General features: G+C 40.0%; 2 protein-coding genes across 3 annotated transcripts in view; one reads left to right on the top strand and one right to left on the bottom strand.

Moving 5' to 3' along the window:
* Nucleotides 1-6,422: 6,422 nt before the first annotated feature.
* SPCS3 (signal peptidase complex subunit 3) lies at nucleotides 6,423-15,087 on the bottom strand. Its single transcript, XM_051620037.1, has 5 exons — nucleotides 14,787-15,087; nucleotides 11,351-11,424; nucleotides 8,728-8,804; nucleotides 7,446-7,561; nucleotides 6,423-6,958 (listed from the first exon to the last, which is right to left on the bottom strand). The coding sequence occupies exons 1-5, from the start codon at nucleotides 14,927-14,929 to the stop codon at nucleotides 6,826-6,828; spliced, it is 543 nt and encodes a 180-aa protein (XP_051475997.1). The 5' UTR covers nucleotides 14,930-15,087; the 3' UTR covers nucleotides 6,423-6,825.
* The window catches only part of ASB5 (ankyrin repeat and SOCS box containing 5), a 37,808-nt gene continuing 36,178 nt past the window's right edge, over nucleotides 14,782-16,411 (top strand). The window contains exon 1 of one of the 2 annotated variants that reach the window (XM_051620032.1): nucleotides 14,782-14,861. The gene's annotated coding sequence lies outside the window, so the exon portion shown is untranslated. The remainder of the gene's footprint in view (nucleotides 14,862-16,411) is intronic. The other variant, XM_051620033.1, reaches the window with a different exon arrangement.

Genomic DNA, 16,411 nt, shown 5'->3' with positions numbered 1-16,411 from the left:
AATAGAGTGGCAGGGAGTTGATTTGCTAATGTTTCTACCTATCTGTTACGCTGTCTTAAACAGTAAAAAAGATAAGGTTTTTTGTTTCTGTAGCAAGAAAGTGCACTGAAAACCTGCTCATTGAGATACAAAAAACCATTAAAACCCAGAAACATATATTTTATAACTGGGTCAAAAATGTTATTTTGAATTCTAAAACTAAGTGGAAGCACATTCTTGAAGCAGCACAGACATTCTGCTTTTAGACTTTTCAGCCAAGCTTATAAGAGACACACTTCAGCCTTTCTGGCAAAATAAACTTTACACCCTGTCATAGAGCTGCTCTCCAAATACAAAATAGGAATGATTATAAACTTTATCACAGAGCCAAGGGTTTAAGTTACGTTCTAGGTTTATGATTTTTTTTTTTCTTTTTTTCCCCTTCTCCTTCCGACAGACGGATGGCAACTCTAAATGCCAGAGCATCAAAGAACCATAGACTGCTCTGTGCTTTTTCCAAGACACAGCACTACATTTGGAGCTATTCAAAATTTTCATTTCATCCATCATCTTGGATTTCTAGCAATACTAAGCAACACATTTCTTAGACCTAAACTCAAGGGTAAAAATCTACAACTACAGAAAGTATAAAAAATGTATTGACCTTACTTATGTGAATTTCTGTCTGTACTGAACCAAAGTTTTCTAAAGTGCATGTATCAAATTCCCCAACCACTTTCAGTCTGAGAGCAGAAAGTTGCTTTTAAATTTAATTATTGGCAAAAAGCACTTGAACATCATTAGAAAGCAGTATTCGTAACACTTCCTACTCAGCCCAGGACCATTAAAGCATCAGTTTGTTCAGTTAAAATCTAGTTTCAGCTCTGTATTTAAGATTATGCAGATACAATTGCTCATGTTCATATATTGCATGGATTTATGCAATGAGAGTCCTACAGGGAACAAGACTAAATTAGACACAATACAGGAAACTTGCATTAACTCTGAAGAATATAAATAATCACATAATCTTACTGATTGCTAATCAACACCTTACCATTAAGAATCACAAAGTCTATAAAAATAGCCAGAATAATCTTTATGTCTTTCATTTAATCAGTTGTTGAAGACATTAGTACCCTGATCAACTTGATAGGATGGTGGGAAATTAGAAGTATTCAATTACAAGTACGTCAGTAGATAACTTTTGTTATCCAATATTACATTCTTCTTTTACATGTATACACAAGTGTCTTGGCAAACATCCCTTAATCTATTCTTCTCCCCTAGTTGCCTCAAAATAAAAAAAAATAAGAATACTTTGGTCAGCGATTTAAGATTTCTCATTGTCTACAGCTATTGCTACCAGCTCTATACTCCTATGGCCATATTTAGCAAGTAACATTTTATCCCTAATGCATATTGTAAGGTCATTTGGACTACATACAACTGAGGAGTTAACAGATCTCTGACCTAAGTTCTGGCAACTAAGCCACCAAAATTCTGGGACCCTACTTGTTTTGGGATCTGTTTTCTCACCCTTTATTATGGCCTGTAATTTTAACTTTAGAAACAGAGTTATCTAGAACATGGATTTACCACACTCAGGTCAGCTGGGAAAGTTTCACTTACATTAATATGATTGCATAAATGCCAGCCTGCAATCCCAAAATCTTTCCCACCTCAGCCCTGAGGTGTATAACCTAGTTGCTGCCCCATCGTTGTTATCAGGAGGACACTGCTTCAACCTAACCTCCCATTGCTGTCCCATTACTGTAAAAGGAAAAAAAACTAATACTCAAAAAGAATGCTAGCATTGCCTGTTACCACATATGGAGTTAGATTGCAGGTGCCAGTGCCGATCTCTTTTACTATACTGATTCCTACAGCAAAAAATAAATGAACAAGCACTATTTAATTAGAGACAAGGGCTGGAAGGGCACGGAAGAAAAAGAAACTCTGACCTCCTCCTACTTTCAGAATTGTGAGAGAAATGAAGGAATAAAACAGGAAGACAACTACCTTTTAGAAATATAATAGGAAAAAAACAAACCAAACACCAAAAAACAACCAACTTAAAAAGCCACAGATAATCTCACTGCTGTTACCTTCCAATCAGTTAAACCTAGTTTTATCTTCAACTACTACCTTACGCAAAAAAGGCTGTCAGCCTTGTCAGCCACTCATAACTATGTCTAATACAAGTAATTCTTAAAGGCAAATATTTTTTACATTTAAATCCAATTAACTGATCTTTCATAGACAGATTCATAGCCTTCTTTTCTCATCAGATCTATCATTGCACTCTGAAACCTCTCCTGTGTACCAAGCACAACTCATTCACCTCAGCATAAGCCCCCAGGACCACAGCACTCACTTGGAAAAAGCCACCCTGGTAAAACAAGAAGAAACACTAAGCATAGAGGCAGACTGTACCTGTTGGCCCTGTTGCACCAGAGAAGTAAAATCCTGTGTGTGAAGTCCAAAGCCTGGTCCTGCAGAAAGAGGCCCGAAGGAGCAGGCCCTGATCACTCCCCTTTTTCCTGCCGTCCACCTGTGCAGCCAGGTGGCAGAGGCCCACACCGGGTCAGTCACAACCCTCTCGGGCAGTTCTGACTACTGCCAGATAATATTTTTGTGACAGTTGCTTGCAAAAGCACCTCCAGTATGGCTTAAGCATGCCTGCCTCTTTCTGGAAATATAGATTTTTTTCTTATAAAGCACTTGGTAATGATCAAATTACAACTGCAACACACATGATGATTGCTGTTGACAAAGTTTTGGGCATGCTATAAATTTTTCTACAAATTACAAGAACACTTGCTCACTGTCATAGTTCTCTAGCTCTGGAAATATACTGTCTAATAAATTTCTGCCAGTTTTATGATTTTAAAGAGTGCCAACTATTTCTTAAGAATTTATGGCCTGGAGCACTGCTAACGAGCACAAGGGGATACAGCTGGAAAGCAGAAGATAGTCACAGGTGCCTTTGGTGTGTTATTAGCACTGAGCTGGGGGAGGGACTGGGGTCAGGAGGTCAGAGAGTCCCTTTTGAATCAATAGCTTGTAAGTCTGGATAATGTAATTATACTGATTCAGAGATGGTTTTCTATTTGTCTTGTTTTCTCAATAGCTTATGCATAGAGGATATAGAATGTCATTGTTAGACCATTAATGTTTGGAAAAAGAAATAATAAATGCAAGTCTCTTGGAGTTTTGAGTAAAAAGAAAAGAGAGAAAATTCTATCTTTCCATGTAAAACAAAAGCAGATTAAGAATTATTAATTAAAAATAACTATTAGTGGATAAAGTAAGTAATAACTTGCATAAACAGCATCAGTACTGTGGCACAATAAGCGAAAAAAGAAACATTAACAATGGAATGCCTACTTTATCTTTACCAGTGCCTTGTCCTTTTTGGAAACTGCAGATTCACAAAAATGGTTCTGAAAGTGGTGGAAGGCACCAGAAAAAGATCCAGCAGCAGTTTGGGATGTTTTTTTGCTTGATAAAAACATGCCTGATGTGACTACTGTAATCTGAGCATTTACATACATGCTTAGAATGGGACTCTCTGTTCATGCTAAAAAGTATATGCCAGTTTCCTCACATGAAATGTTTTAAATGTTTCAAAACCAGTTTTAAACTGTTCTTGACGGAGAAAATACCAATTTTATTTGAAAATAAAGGAGGCAAATGCTTGATAACATTCCTTAAATACTGAAGACTTAGAAGTAGTCATTTTTTTAATCTAAAGAGGTTTCATTTTACAGAACTCTTTCTGCAAAACCTCTCTTGAAATAGTTTGCAGAAGCATAACATTTTCAACATTTGGAATCCAAAATTAGTGCAGGAACTCTAGTTTGCCTCTTGTTTGTTAGGCAATATAATAGCTAACTCGAATTGTTTATGTTCAAAATAAATGTATTTAAAAAAAAAAGCAACCAATAGTTAGAAGTAATTTATTTTCTCAATGTCTTTCTATTTTCAGCATCTATGGTGCCAATTAATAATTAAGACTGTACGCATACAGGAGTAGAGGTTTAAAGACAGGTTTTTTAAAGTGGTTTCCCTTTTCTGCACAGAGCTTTCTATGTTGTGCTGTGTGCTCTCAACAGTAAATGGAAACGTGGGCCACTTTTTCTTCATTTATCAGTCCTTAGATTAAAAACCCCTGTCTCCAGAACCTCAATAAATTGCTATGTGAAATGCATCAGAAGAGTTCAAATTTTCTACACAAGTGTTTCAAACCTTTCCCCTTAAGGTAAATCACCTGCTAGGAAATACATCTTTTGTACACATCATTACATAAAACACCATAATTTAATTGATAACACATCAGCTACCAGAAATACTTTCTGAAAGATGTATCAGAAGAGACAAGAGGACGTAAATGGCATTTGTTTCCATTAAAGAACATTATTTTTATAAATGGTTTGAGAATTGTCAGAACAAAATGCAGTAGTCATTTTATTTTTTCAAAGGTTTTTGAAGACTGGCTGAGGAAATTGCCTCTTTGCTCCCTGAACCAGGAATAGAACAGAGAGCATCTTGTCCCACTTGATGACTAAGAAGCAAAGTGCAAGCTACTACAATCTATTTTAAGTGCTTATCTATGCTGGCTTTCCCCTCAGGATAAAACAGAGTTCTCTCCAAGACGATGATCACTCAGTGATCATTTCTTCTTCATCTATCTAAAGGGCTTACCACAAAACTTTTAGTTGCTTCTCACTTGGAAAGGCTAGAAAAGTTTCAAGCATTGTTTCAAGCTACAGTTTTAGTGTCTTGAAATTCTGTTATAATCTGCTGGGAGGAATATACCATTTTGGAAGGAAGAATGTAGACTTCTCTCTGATGTTTTTTGAAGTGGATCCTTGACTTTGCAGTTAAAGTGTCTTTTTCACAGTCTTTATATTCACTGGAAGAGTACTGCCAAAAGAATGCAGGGAAGTGGTTGAATGTCAAGCCACAACAAATAAGTTTCAGTAAATATTTCAGGAATATAACATATGAATAAACCAACAACTTAATTGGCAATTAACAAAATAACTCCAGAACCTAGCCCAAGTATCTCTGAAAAAATAACTTTTGTTTTCCTTCTGTTCAACAGTATTCTCTGTAATAATTATGTTTTAGAGATTTTTAGATATCAAATATATACATTTGATATCAAAGCATAGAAAAACAGGATGTATTTCAGGTGCCAGTTATGCTAATTGGTAGAAAACAGCACAAGTTCAGAGAACTGAAATTAATGTAAATATGATTCCTGCAAAACTAAATTTTATTTTCACACCTAAACCACAAAATATTGCTTGTAAAAAGAACAAAGCACTTTTTGGAATTTTTTCAAAACCTCTGACTGATACACCAACACACTGAAATGTAATTAATAGTCACAGATAATTCACAAATACCAAAGATCTCTTTTTAAAAACAAGTTGGTTTCCTCAAAAAGCATCAGCTCTTAGGTGAGCTCACAAAAAAAAATTAACCTCGATCATACTTTGAATATATTCATACATTAAGAACTATGTCAGGAAGGACAAAATGGCCAGTGCTGCTCCTTTTGGATGCATGAACAAGAAACACTAGTCAATCAGTATAAACCAACATTATTAGAAGAGGCAATCCTGATACCCTGCTGCTTCTTTCCATCCTCCCAGCTACAAGCATTTGCAGCTGTAGCTGAGTGGACACACAGAGCAGGATGTGCAGCCACAGACAGGCCGCTTTCTCAGCAGAGGTACTGACTGGAACTGCTACACACTGCTGGCTTCCTTTTCTGGTTAATGCAAATGAGGAAGACTTGCAGGCAGGCTTTTATCAAGATTCAAGCTGGTAAATCTCTCTTAATTTTTCTGTGTTCCCATGGGAAATCCTCTGTTTCTTAAATATTTTGCCAGACTGTTTTGGAGGACATCTGCCCCATCCCTTGCTGTGGAAGGGCCCTTCTAATACTAGCTGTCTTGGCCCCATCTGGAACAAGTGTGTTCATTCTTCACACTGAGCAGATCGCAATAAAAATCAAGTGGTTGCTTTGTAGAGAGTCTTTCTTTACCTAGAGCTTTTACTTTTCTTATGCTTAATACAGTGACGATTTATTTTTATTCCTCCTGTTACCTGCATTATAAGCAGTAATTAAAATGTTTTATAATAAAGAATTGCATGTGGGCTGCATCCAATGGCACTCAAAACAAGATCTGCAGGCTGACAGACAAGATAATGAACTATCAGTTTTCAAAGTAGCTGTTGACAGTCCTAGAAAGGAGAAAGCTTACATTACTGTAACATGCTAAGCATGCATTTAGCAAAATGCTGTGAAACAGAATAGCCACTTCCTTCAGGCACTCCCAGAAAATGACTCCAGAAGGTGTTACTTCAGTTCTACACAAATAAGTATCACAGTAACTCAAAAAAAACCAAACCACAGTAGCACTATCTTCTGGTTTAAAAATGTTTATTTAAAAGAAAAGGAGATCTGTATCCAGATGGCCAGAAGAAAGAAAATAAGATCCTCAGTTTTCCCCCCAAAACCATTACTTCACAATTCACTTTTCCCTTAATTTTCAGCTTCAATATTTTATTTAAAAAAAACAAAACAAAAAACCAACCAACAAAAAATAACAAAAAAAAAACCAAAACCAAAAAAACAAAAACCCCAAAAAACAACACAACCCCAAAAAACAACCCTGAACTTTCATTTCCTTTTCCTATGCTGCTAGACCTGAGGAAATTAAGTATTTTTCACTGAAGGGGTGCATGGGATGCGAGAAGAAACCGTGATAAAATTTATTCACAATATACAAGTATAAAAATATCTTGCTTAGGATTCAGTATTATAATTTAATAACTTTTTGTTGTTTCATAGGTATCTGGGAAAGGTACAGACACATGTCCTGATCCTGTTACAAGAGGTAGAATACCAGCATTTGGTACAACATTCCAGGAGAGAGTCAAAGTGACATTCCTGTTTCCCCTGCAAAAGCAACAAAGACTATCAGCACAAATATTCAAGTTAACCAATTTGATTAATATTTAATAATAATAGATAAATTAGGATATTACTTATATTCCTGATCTAGAAACAACAGGATTTTTATTCTTATGCAGTTACTTCATGATGTACTATGAAATTGTTATTTTCCAGAAAAAGACTTATTTTTTTTAGTTAGGTACCTAACTCCTTTGGAGTTGAGTACATCACAGAACCAATTATTGGAAGCAGAAACCTAAAAGCCTATAGCTTGTATTAGCAGTGCTTCTTCTAGTTTACAGAAGAAAAGGATATCTTGTATCACAAGTTCATCTAACAATCAATCTACAAGGATGCAGGAGGCTGACAGAATATCTGATGCAGTACAGATACCTTGCAACAGCCATAAAACCAGAATAAATGTGAAGTATGTAAGTAAATCAAGACACTGTCATTAATAATAATAACAATGATAAAAGGATGTACTTACTTGAGACCATTTCCATCATCAAAGAAAAAGTACTTTGACTTCATATCTTTTAAGAAAAGCCTTGGGTTATCTCCCCTCAACATGATCTTGTCCCAAAGGACCACCTGGTTTAGAGCCTAAAAATACAATTATAATTAAGTCAGCAAGGCACCTTACAAGATCATATTCAGTTTTCCTTTTCAATTGCAAAAGTAAGTCACTTTTAAAGTTGTATTTAGACTTGGTTTTAAACAAAGGACTTTAGTTGAGCTATCATGACACTGCCTAGGTATTGAACATTTTTCCAACTTTGAGATAAAAAAATCTCTACTTGAATTGCAAGTGTAACCCCAAGAACCGTATGAAAAATTCAAAAGGCAAATCCCAAATTCTAAAGTATTTAAAACTTCATACTGTTCTTTTAAGTAGCTAGGTGACAGTCTTGTTTAGTACCTGATAGGACAATTTAGAAAAAATATTTCTCAGTATTTGTGAGACCTAGTGATGTGAAAAAATATCTAAAAGATCAAACTAGAAAATGAAGTCCCGGACCCTAATAAAGAACTCTAAAAACTATTATAGTACAAACACAGTACTCTCTGAGCAGCCTGGTCTAGTAGGAGGTGTCCCTGCCCATGCAGGGGAGCTGGAACTCCATGATCCTGAAGGTCCCTTCCAACTCTATCTTCACTGTATCTTTGCAATGTGCGTACAGTAGCTTAAGCTAGAATTCAGTGATACCATTGCAGCACGGTGTTTAATTAAAATATTTTTCCCATAGGCTGTTCCATACAATTCCTATCAGATCAGTGAAAAAAGCCTTCAGCTTTCACCATAGTGAAATATCAGTAGCAAACAATTAAAAGGATGCAGCAAGGGCAATTATTTTGGTAAGTATGACAAGATAACATTACTGTATTATGGGGCTACAGTAAATGGTATGGGCAAACACTTCAGTGATCTATGAACTAAAGACCCACCACACCTGGCTAGACAAATATAAAAATAGGACAGACAGAGCAACTAAGCAAAAGCACTCATTTCCAGTTCACTACTGTAAGTGAACAAGGCATGTGTTACTTTTCTCCCACTCTGCGGGCACATAGCAAGTTGGGATCCATGAGGTGAACTTCCCACCCCGCAGTTAAACTGTCAAGGAAACAACCAACATGAAGGCCAGTAAAAACAGACAAAACTAGAAGGAAATGCTGGTGCCTTAACTCTTCCCAGCAGAACTTCAGAATGTTAAAAATAGCTGCAGTACAAAGTGAGTAATTGCTTTGACTTTCGTTTTGATACTTACATTGTTTTTTGTTGAATATTCTGCAGACAAATATAGAAACAATTGTTTAACATTCCAGTCAAATATACTCTGCAGATGTATGCAAGTTAAGAAAAATACCATATTGTACTTACATAACCTTGTCTTATTTTTACTAGATCTAAACACACTATGATACTTACATTAAGTTCTTACCTTTCAACATACCTCATCTTTCAGGAGTTCAAACTTATATTCTAATCATATTTAAGTGACAGGTTTTTGGTTGGTTTGTTTTTTTGCTATATGAAACCCAACAGCTATTTCCTCTGGTGATTTAAGAGTTCTGTATTTGACACTGCAAGCTAGTACCCATAACCCACTGCTAGACAATCTATTATAAAAACCTTAAACAGAAAAGACAAGACAGAATTTCTTCAGTAAGTATCTCCAAAGTGATTATTTATACTATCAAAGAACAATGGTATCCAACTGTGAATCAAGATACAATAGCATTAAGAATATTTAAATATAAAATTGGTGCAGAGTGGAGATTAAAGAGCCTATAATACCCATATTGGAGAAGTTGCTAGACAGGAAGTATTTCATATTGGACGGGATGACAGGAATTAGCAAATTTAATTACCTGCTTACTACAAATAAAGTCAGCTTATTAGACTGGCACAAAACTTTTCAAATTTTTGATTAACAGTGAAGAACTGATGACTGCCATTTGAGTCTGTCAGTATAATAAAGCTGGTATCCTAAATATTTGTCTGTTTATTTTGGCAATAAAATGCCCTGTGTGTGACTGCTAAGGAAAATAACTTTCAAGTCACAATGAAGGTTATCTGTAACGTTTTACCTCCCAGTCTTCTTTTTAAATTCTATTTTCCACTATCTCAAAGGATAAATTAAACAGAATCCCCAACCAGCCTCAAAATCTGTGCTATCTTGCTCCACTCATCCCAAGACTGAATAATTTTTTAAGCTCAAGTTTACTTGAACATTTCTCATAACCTAACTTAAAACAATAAGCAAGATTCTGAACGTCTCCTTTGTAGGATTTAATCTTTGCTAAAGTTAGCCACAAATTAAATAAGCTAAAAAGAGTTTGTGAAAACTGCCTCCTTTACTTTCCCAAGTTTCTTTTTCTGTTATTTTCTTTAATTCTTCTTAGGACAAAAAACTTGCTTACATTAATTAAGAGCGGCTAAATACCAGTATCAGTAGAAATTTCATCAAACAAATCTATTAGAAAGTTGTATTTACAGCTCTACACACTGTAAGTTATATTTATGTCAGGCATGAAAGATTAAGTCACAGTTCTCATAAAAAAATTAAAACTACTGCTACTATTAAAAGTAATTTAAACACAGAATCTTTCTGTCCACGTACTGCAGACTAATCCTTGTGTAATAACACTTCTTTTAGAGGTCCTGTCTTGCTCTGCTTCCCTCTATATACAGGGCATACAATTACATTAGTCTACTTTACAATTTTAGTCTGGTTTTAAGATGTATAAGCATTTCAGAGGTAAAACTTAAGACTTAAGAGCTCCCCTCTTCTGACCCAGCTGACAAAACAAAAAAAATCCCTCTCATTCCTGTGCAACACACACCTGCAAAGTCTGATTAACCTGTTTCTCCAGCATTCACATGCATTCAAGATTTGTATTTTGTTTGGTTTGCTTACACGATGTAGCATTCTCCAAAACAGAGAAACTGAAACACAGAGGTAATCAATGTCTTGCCTAACACAGTGATAAAACCCAGGAGACAGGGAGAAATCCCAGGAATCTCACCCAGCTGCAATGCAAGGCTTAATGTAGTCAATTAAGGTAAAGCACACTGCCTCCTATTTGGTAATTTTTATATAAAGATCCTAAATCCTAAGAATGATTCACTTCTGTTGTCAAAAAACCTAACCAAATCAGCACAACTAAACAACACACACAAAGAATTCCCCAGTAAAAAACAGACTGACATGGAAGCAGAGAAATAAAAAAGAAAAGTTGCAAAAAGGTAAAAGCCATGAGAAAGAGACCAAAAAGCAATGTGATAAATTCCATAGTACCTCATATGCTTCCCAATGAATCTCATACTGTTCAGTGTTAAAGATTTGATAGTTTAACATCTAAGCAACTGAAGGATTACAATGTCTCTTTATTTTTAAAACCTGACAGTTACTTGCATGCAACTATTTTGTGGCCAGAACTTTACAAGGCTCACAATGAAATGAGTTTGAAAGGTGCATCGGAGCTTCTAGATTCAGTATAACAGTCAAAATAGTATGTTATATAAACTTTATAATTAATTCACATGTCAAACGAGCAATACAAACTTCATGTAATGGTAATACTGTCCAGATGTTAAACTGCACTTCCCATTATTAAATACAGTGCACTTATCTGTAAAACCTGATTTCAAATACAAGTACTAAAAAAGACAGAAAACTTGTGTCATCTGCTAAGAGCTATTTCAAGTTCTATTGTACTGCCTTAGCTACGTAAAATACTATTTTCACTGTTTAAAATTTGTATTTTAAGACAAATGGTTAGTTTTCCTCAAGTCCTGCATATCTGAAGATTATAAGGTAACAAAAATAGATTACAAGATGTTCTTATTTCAAAATGTTCGCAAACCAGTTTTTCTGTTAAGGATATCTGCAGTGATGTCAAATGTGACGAATCCCAGATCACTTCTTTCTCTAGGTCCAGTGAAATCTTCTACATTTTTTCTAAGACAAAACAAACCACAAGATTATCCTTTGTCGTTATTTCTCTTTCATGCATTAGAGAAGTTATTCTTATTTACTGTTATTGTCCCTTCTCTGTACTTTCTTTTAAACGGTTTGGTAAAAATACAATTGACATTACAAAATAAAATAGTCTATAGACGTTTCCCTGTTAAGAAATATCTGTATCTATCTGTACCTCAACTGCACTACATTTCATTTCACTAAAATATGTGTCAGACATCCCCAAATACACAAAGCTGATGAACACAGGCAGTTTAGCTCTCTACTGGCACCAGTTTTCAATATTACTTCTTAACTTTCTATTAAAAATAGCCCCTAGTGGTCAGTTTCATACAACACACCCCAACCATTCTGATAAAACAGTTTAGGTTTGCAGCTGACACAATTTACGAGATTTCTCCCTGGAATGTACTGAAACAGCAGTGTTTTAAAAAGTGCTTATTTTCTTCTGCATTATGAAAAATTATGTCGTTTGGAAGACTATTAAAAACTCACATTTGGAGTAATACCTGACATTGCCACACTAAACCACACAGGAAAAATAAGCCGCAAAATACCAGAGCCACAACAGACATTTTAATACATATTTACAAAGCTTATCAATTTACCAAACTTAGCCTTGACAAAGAGGAACACTATAAGTAGGCTGGCAATCAGCTATGAACCTTCACTCTTTACAGAACAAACATTTTATGAATTATGATCTTCTTAGTTTAATTTATTGCAGTCTGAAAGTTAGTCTATCAAAACATCATTTCATGAAAACTAATCTTAGCAATCTCAAAGAAAAGTTTACCAGCAGAAAAAACACTTTAGAAGACAGTAGAAAAACACCACCAAAACTTCCCCAATAGAAGCCTTACTACAAATTTCCATTCCTTTACAAAAAGCAACATCTTTCCAAGTAGTAACCCTTATCCTCTATCCCTGTTAATCTGATGGAGTAATGTGTAACCTCTAAGACCTCTCATTAATACCAGATCTGTGCATCACAGAAGGCACTGGCACAGCACTGCAAATTTCATCCAAATTAGGCATTAGTCTGCTACCTCCTCTATGTCCAGTGCAAAGGCACAATCAAAAATTTGCTTTTCTGCTGGTCTTAGGCTGTTCGCAATCCTCAATCTAGCATGACTGAAACCATAATAATAATAATCCAGCATAATTAGAACTGTCTGGGTGCTCGCACTCAGAAAGTTGCAGTCAATGGCTCAATACCCAAGTGAAGGCTGGTCATGAGTGGCATTCCTCCAGGGTCGGTATTGGGACTGGTGCTGTTTATCATTTTTGTTGGTGACATGAACAGTGGGATTCAGTGAACCCTCAGCAAGCTTTCTGATGACACCAAGGTCCTGCACAGGGGCTGGGGCAATGACAAGCACAAATCCAGTCTGGGCAGAGAACAGACTGAGAACAGCCTTGAGGGAAAGAACTTGGGTTTGTTGGTTGATGAGATGCTCAACATGAGCCAGGAAGGTGTGTGTGCTTGCAGCCCAGAAAACCAACCATATCCTGAGCTGCATAAGAAGTGTGGTCGAGGGAGGCAATTCTCCCCTTCTGCTCCACTTTCATGAGATGACACCTGGAGGACTGTGTCCAGTTCTGGAGCCCCCAGTATAAGAAGGATATCAAGCTGTTGCAGTGAGTCCAGAGGAGGACCATGAAAATCATCAGAGGGCCGGAGCACCTGTCCTATGAAGACAGGCTGAGAGAGTTGGGGTTGTTCAGCCAGAAGGCTTTGGGGAGACTTTAGAGCAGCTTTCCAGTACCTAATGGGGCCCTACAGGAAACGTGGGGAAGGACTTTTCACAAGGGCAAGTTGTGACAGGACAAGGGGCAATGGCTTTAAACTGGAAGAGCACAGATTTAGGTTAGACATTAGGAAGAAATTCTTCCCTGTGAGTGTAGTGAGACACTGGAACAGGTTGCCCAGGGAAGCTGTGGATGCCCCCTCCCTGGAAGTGTTCAAGGCTAGGCTGGATGGGGCTTTGAGCAACCTGGTCAAGCAGGTGTCCCTGCCCATGGCAGGGGGTGTGGGACCTGATGATCTTTAAGGTCCCTTTCAACCCAGACTTTGAGTCTTTGATTCTACAAATATGTAGTTTATTTTCCTGGGATAGTTTCCTGTTAAAAAGGTTCCTTTCCACAAGAAAATAAATAAATAAATATAGACAAGGCTCCCCTGGCACAAATTTGCATGAGCATCTTGCTGCATGTAGGAAATGTTTTCCTGATGTGGTATTAAGTATTCTACACCTGCTGCATCTCACAGGAAATAAGCCATCCATCCCAGTCAGTCTGCTGTCACAGAGCTTGCAAAAAACATATCACAGAATGGTAAGGGTTGGAAGGGACCTTGGGAGACCTTCCAGTCCAATCCCCCTGCTAAAGCAGGTTCACCCAGAACAGGTTGCACAGCATGGCATCCCAACAGGTTCTGAGTATCCCCAGAGGAGACTCCACAACCTCTCTGGGCAGCCTGTTCCAGTGCTCCATCACTCTCACAGTAAAGTTTTTTCTCACGTTCAGATGGAACTTCTGTGGTCCAGCTTGTGCCCTCTACCCCTCATCCTGCTGCTGGGCACCACTTAGAAGTGTCTGTTACATGTCACTAGTGGAAAAATATAAGGGAACAATTAATGAAAAAAAATTAAAGATGGTGCTAACGTTGTCTTGAACGTGGGGTCGGTTACCCTGTGTGCAAGAAGCCAACCCACAGAGTCGAGACATAACTGACAACACTAGGGAGATAAACTGTATGCTAGTTTAGCTCCCAGCACCCTCAGAAACGGTTCGCTCGCCTCCCGTGCAAGCAAGCACCCCCTTATAGAGAAGGCGAGTGATGTTCATAGCCCAGCACACCCCAACGCGACTGCCCCCCGGCACCTTCCCTGGGTCCCCCCCCGGCGCCCTCCCCGGGCCGCCCCCCGGCAGCTCCCGCCCGCGGCAGGCGGCGCCCCCCAGCCCCCGCCCGGGGCGCGCGGCGCGCAGCGCCTCGTGGGGCTCGCCCATTGGCCCGGGCGCAGCGCGGGCAGGAAGCGCAGAGCGCGGCGGGCGCAGCGCGGCGGGGAGCGCCGGGCCAGGGGCTTCCGCGGCGGCCTCCGCCCGCCCCTGCGCCCTCACCCAGCCGGGCGCTGACCTCCCCTCCGCGGGGCGCCCCGGCCGATACTGGCTCCGCAGCGGCTTCTCGGCAGGCGGCCGGCGAGCTGCCGCAGCTCCCAGACAGACCCTTCCCCGCCCCGGCAGGCAGGCAGGCAGGCAGGCAGGCAGGCAGGCAGGCAGACAGCCGCCGCGCCGCCCGGCCCTCCCCTCCTCCGCTTCCCTCTTCCGCCCGCACTCACAGCGTAACGCGGGAGACGGTGATAGTGACGGGCACGCTCCGCTCCTTGAAGGCGGTGGTGATGAAGCAGCCGAAGGTGAGCGCCGCCATCACGCTCAAAGAGAAGGCGAAGAGCGAGTTGGCCCGGGACAGCACCGTATTCATCTCCCCGCTCGGCCCGGCCGCCGCCCCGCGCAGGCTCCCAGGCTCCAGCCGCTGCTCGGAAGGGGAGGGGGCCGCTCGGGGGGCCTGGCGGCGCAGGAAGGCAGCGGGCGGCAGCGGCGCCTCCGGTGGGGCTGCGGAGGGAGGGGCGCGGCGCGGTCCCACCCCGAGGGGCCGGGCTGCGCGGCCGGGCTGCGCCCCTCCCGCGCCGCGCCCCTCCCGCGCCGCGCCTGCGCCCCTGGCAGCGGCAGCGGGAGCTGCAGCCGCGCTCGGCCGGGCTGTCGTGCGGCTGGGAGGTGTCGTGCCGGGCGCGACGTGGTGGTGGCGGCCGTAACTGGCAGTGCGCCTGCTTCCCGGGCTGTCCTCTGACACCCCCGTCTCTGCTCTGACCGTCTAGGATGTAGTTTTGCGTCGCGATCCCTTTTGAGGTCCACACCCTCTCCGGCACCTCTCAAAGAGTAGGGTTAATGGTTGGACTCGGTGATCTTGAAGATCTTTTCCAACCTAAGTGAGTCTGTGATTCTGTGTGAAACTTGGGAGTTCGGAGAAAGAAACGCCCTGTGCCCTGTGGCTGTCGTGTGTGGAAGGTGACCGATTTTCATGGAAGAGCCTGTGCAGAGTTTCTGCCTCTGCCTGTTTCTAGAGGAAAAAAAAATATTAAAAAGTCCCTGAAGCTGAGAGGTGCCTGCTTGTGTCCTGTTTAGCCGTGGGCAGGTTATTTCGCTGTTGTGAGGATCTGTCTCCGGCGTGGCAGGGGAAGGTCCCCAGCACAGGGTGGAGGCATGTCTGTGTCCCCAGGGAGCGTTCCCCGATGGAGGGCTTCTTGGGACAGCCCTTTGGGGCTCCCACCGTTAATATTTATGGTATATATTCTTGTCCTGGTTCCTTCATAACCTTTGGGGAAAAAAAGGGGCTGATAACCTATTAGAGCATTTTTTTGTGTGTGAATTAATTGTTTGTCACCTGCTTACATTTCTAGTGCATTTGTTGTTAGAGGGAAGTTTGTAGCTCTGGTGCAATTTTGCATTTATATAACAAAATGTAAATAGCATTTAAGGTGAAGGCTTGTTTTGTTACTGATGACTGTATCTTGCTTTCACTGGTATTGTGATATGCTATTCACTATCTTGTTTCTTATAGGTTGTTCCTATTAATTTCTGCTTTATTATTTACATATTCAGTATGTAAGTCATCTTGTCTAGAAACCTCACTTAGTAGCTGTGCATGCCATTGGAATCCTTTTCCTTACCATGTGGCTCTGTCATCCCACACGGTTTGCAGGATGAGGCAGTCTTTTACTTTACTGCCAGTTGTTTGAAATGTCGCTTTGGATCAGAGCTAGCAAAAGCTTAGAGGTGGTTTCTAACTCCTTTTCCTAGGCCTGCTTGACCCCCCCATTCCTGCTTTCTGCATAGGAAGCATTTTGAGAACTGGGGGTGGGAGAGAAAGAGCCTCTACAATGGTGGTTTGTTGTCTGTTTTTTGG

This window comes from Apus apus, chromosome 4, assembly GCF_020740795.1.
Source record: "Apus apus isolate bApuApu2 chromosome 4, bApuApu2.pri.cur, whole genome shotgun sequence".
Taxonomy (NCBI): domain Eukaryota; kingdom Metazoa; phylum Chordata; class Aves; order Apodiformes; family Apodidae; genus Apus; species Apus apus.
This window is presented reverse-complemented; position numbering and strand designations above follow the sequence as displayed.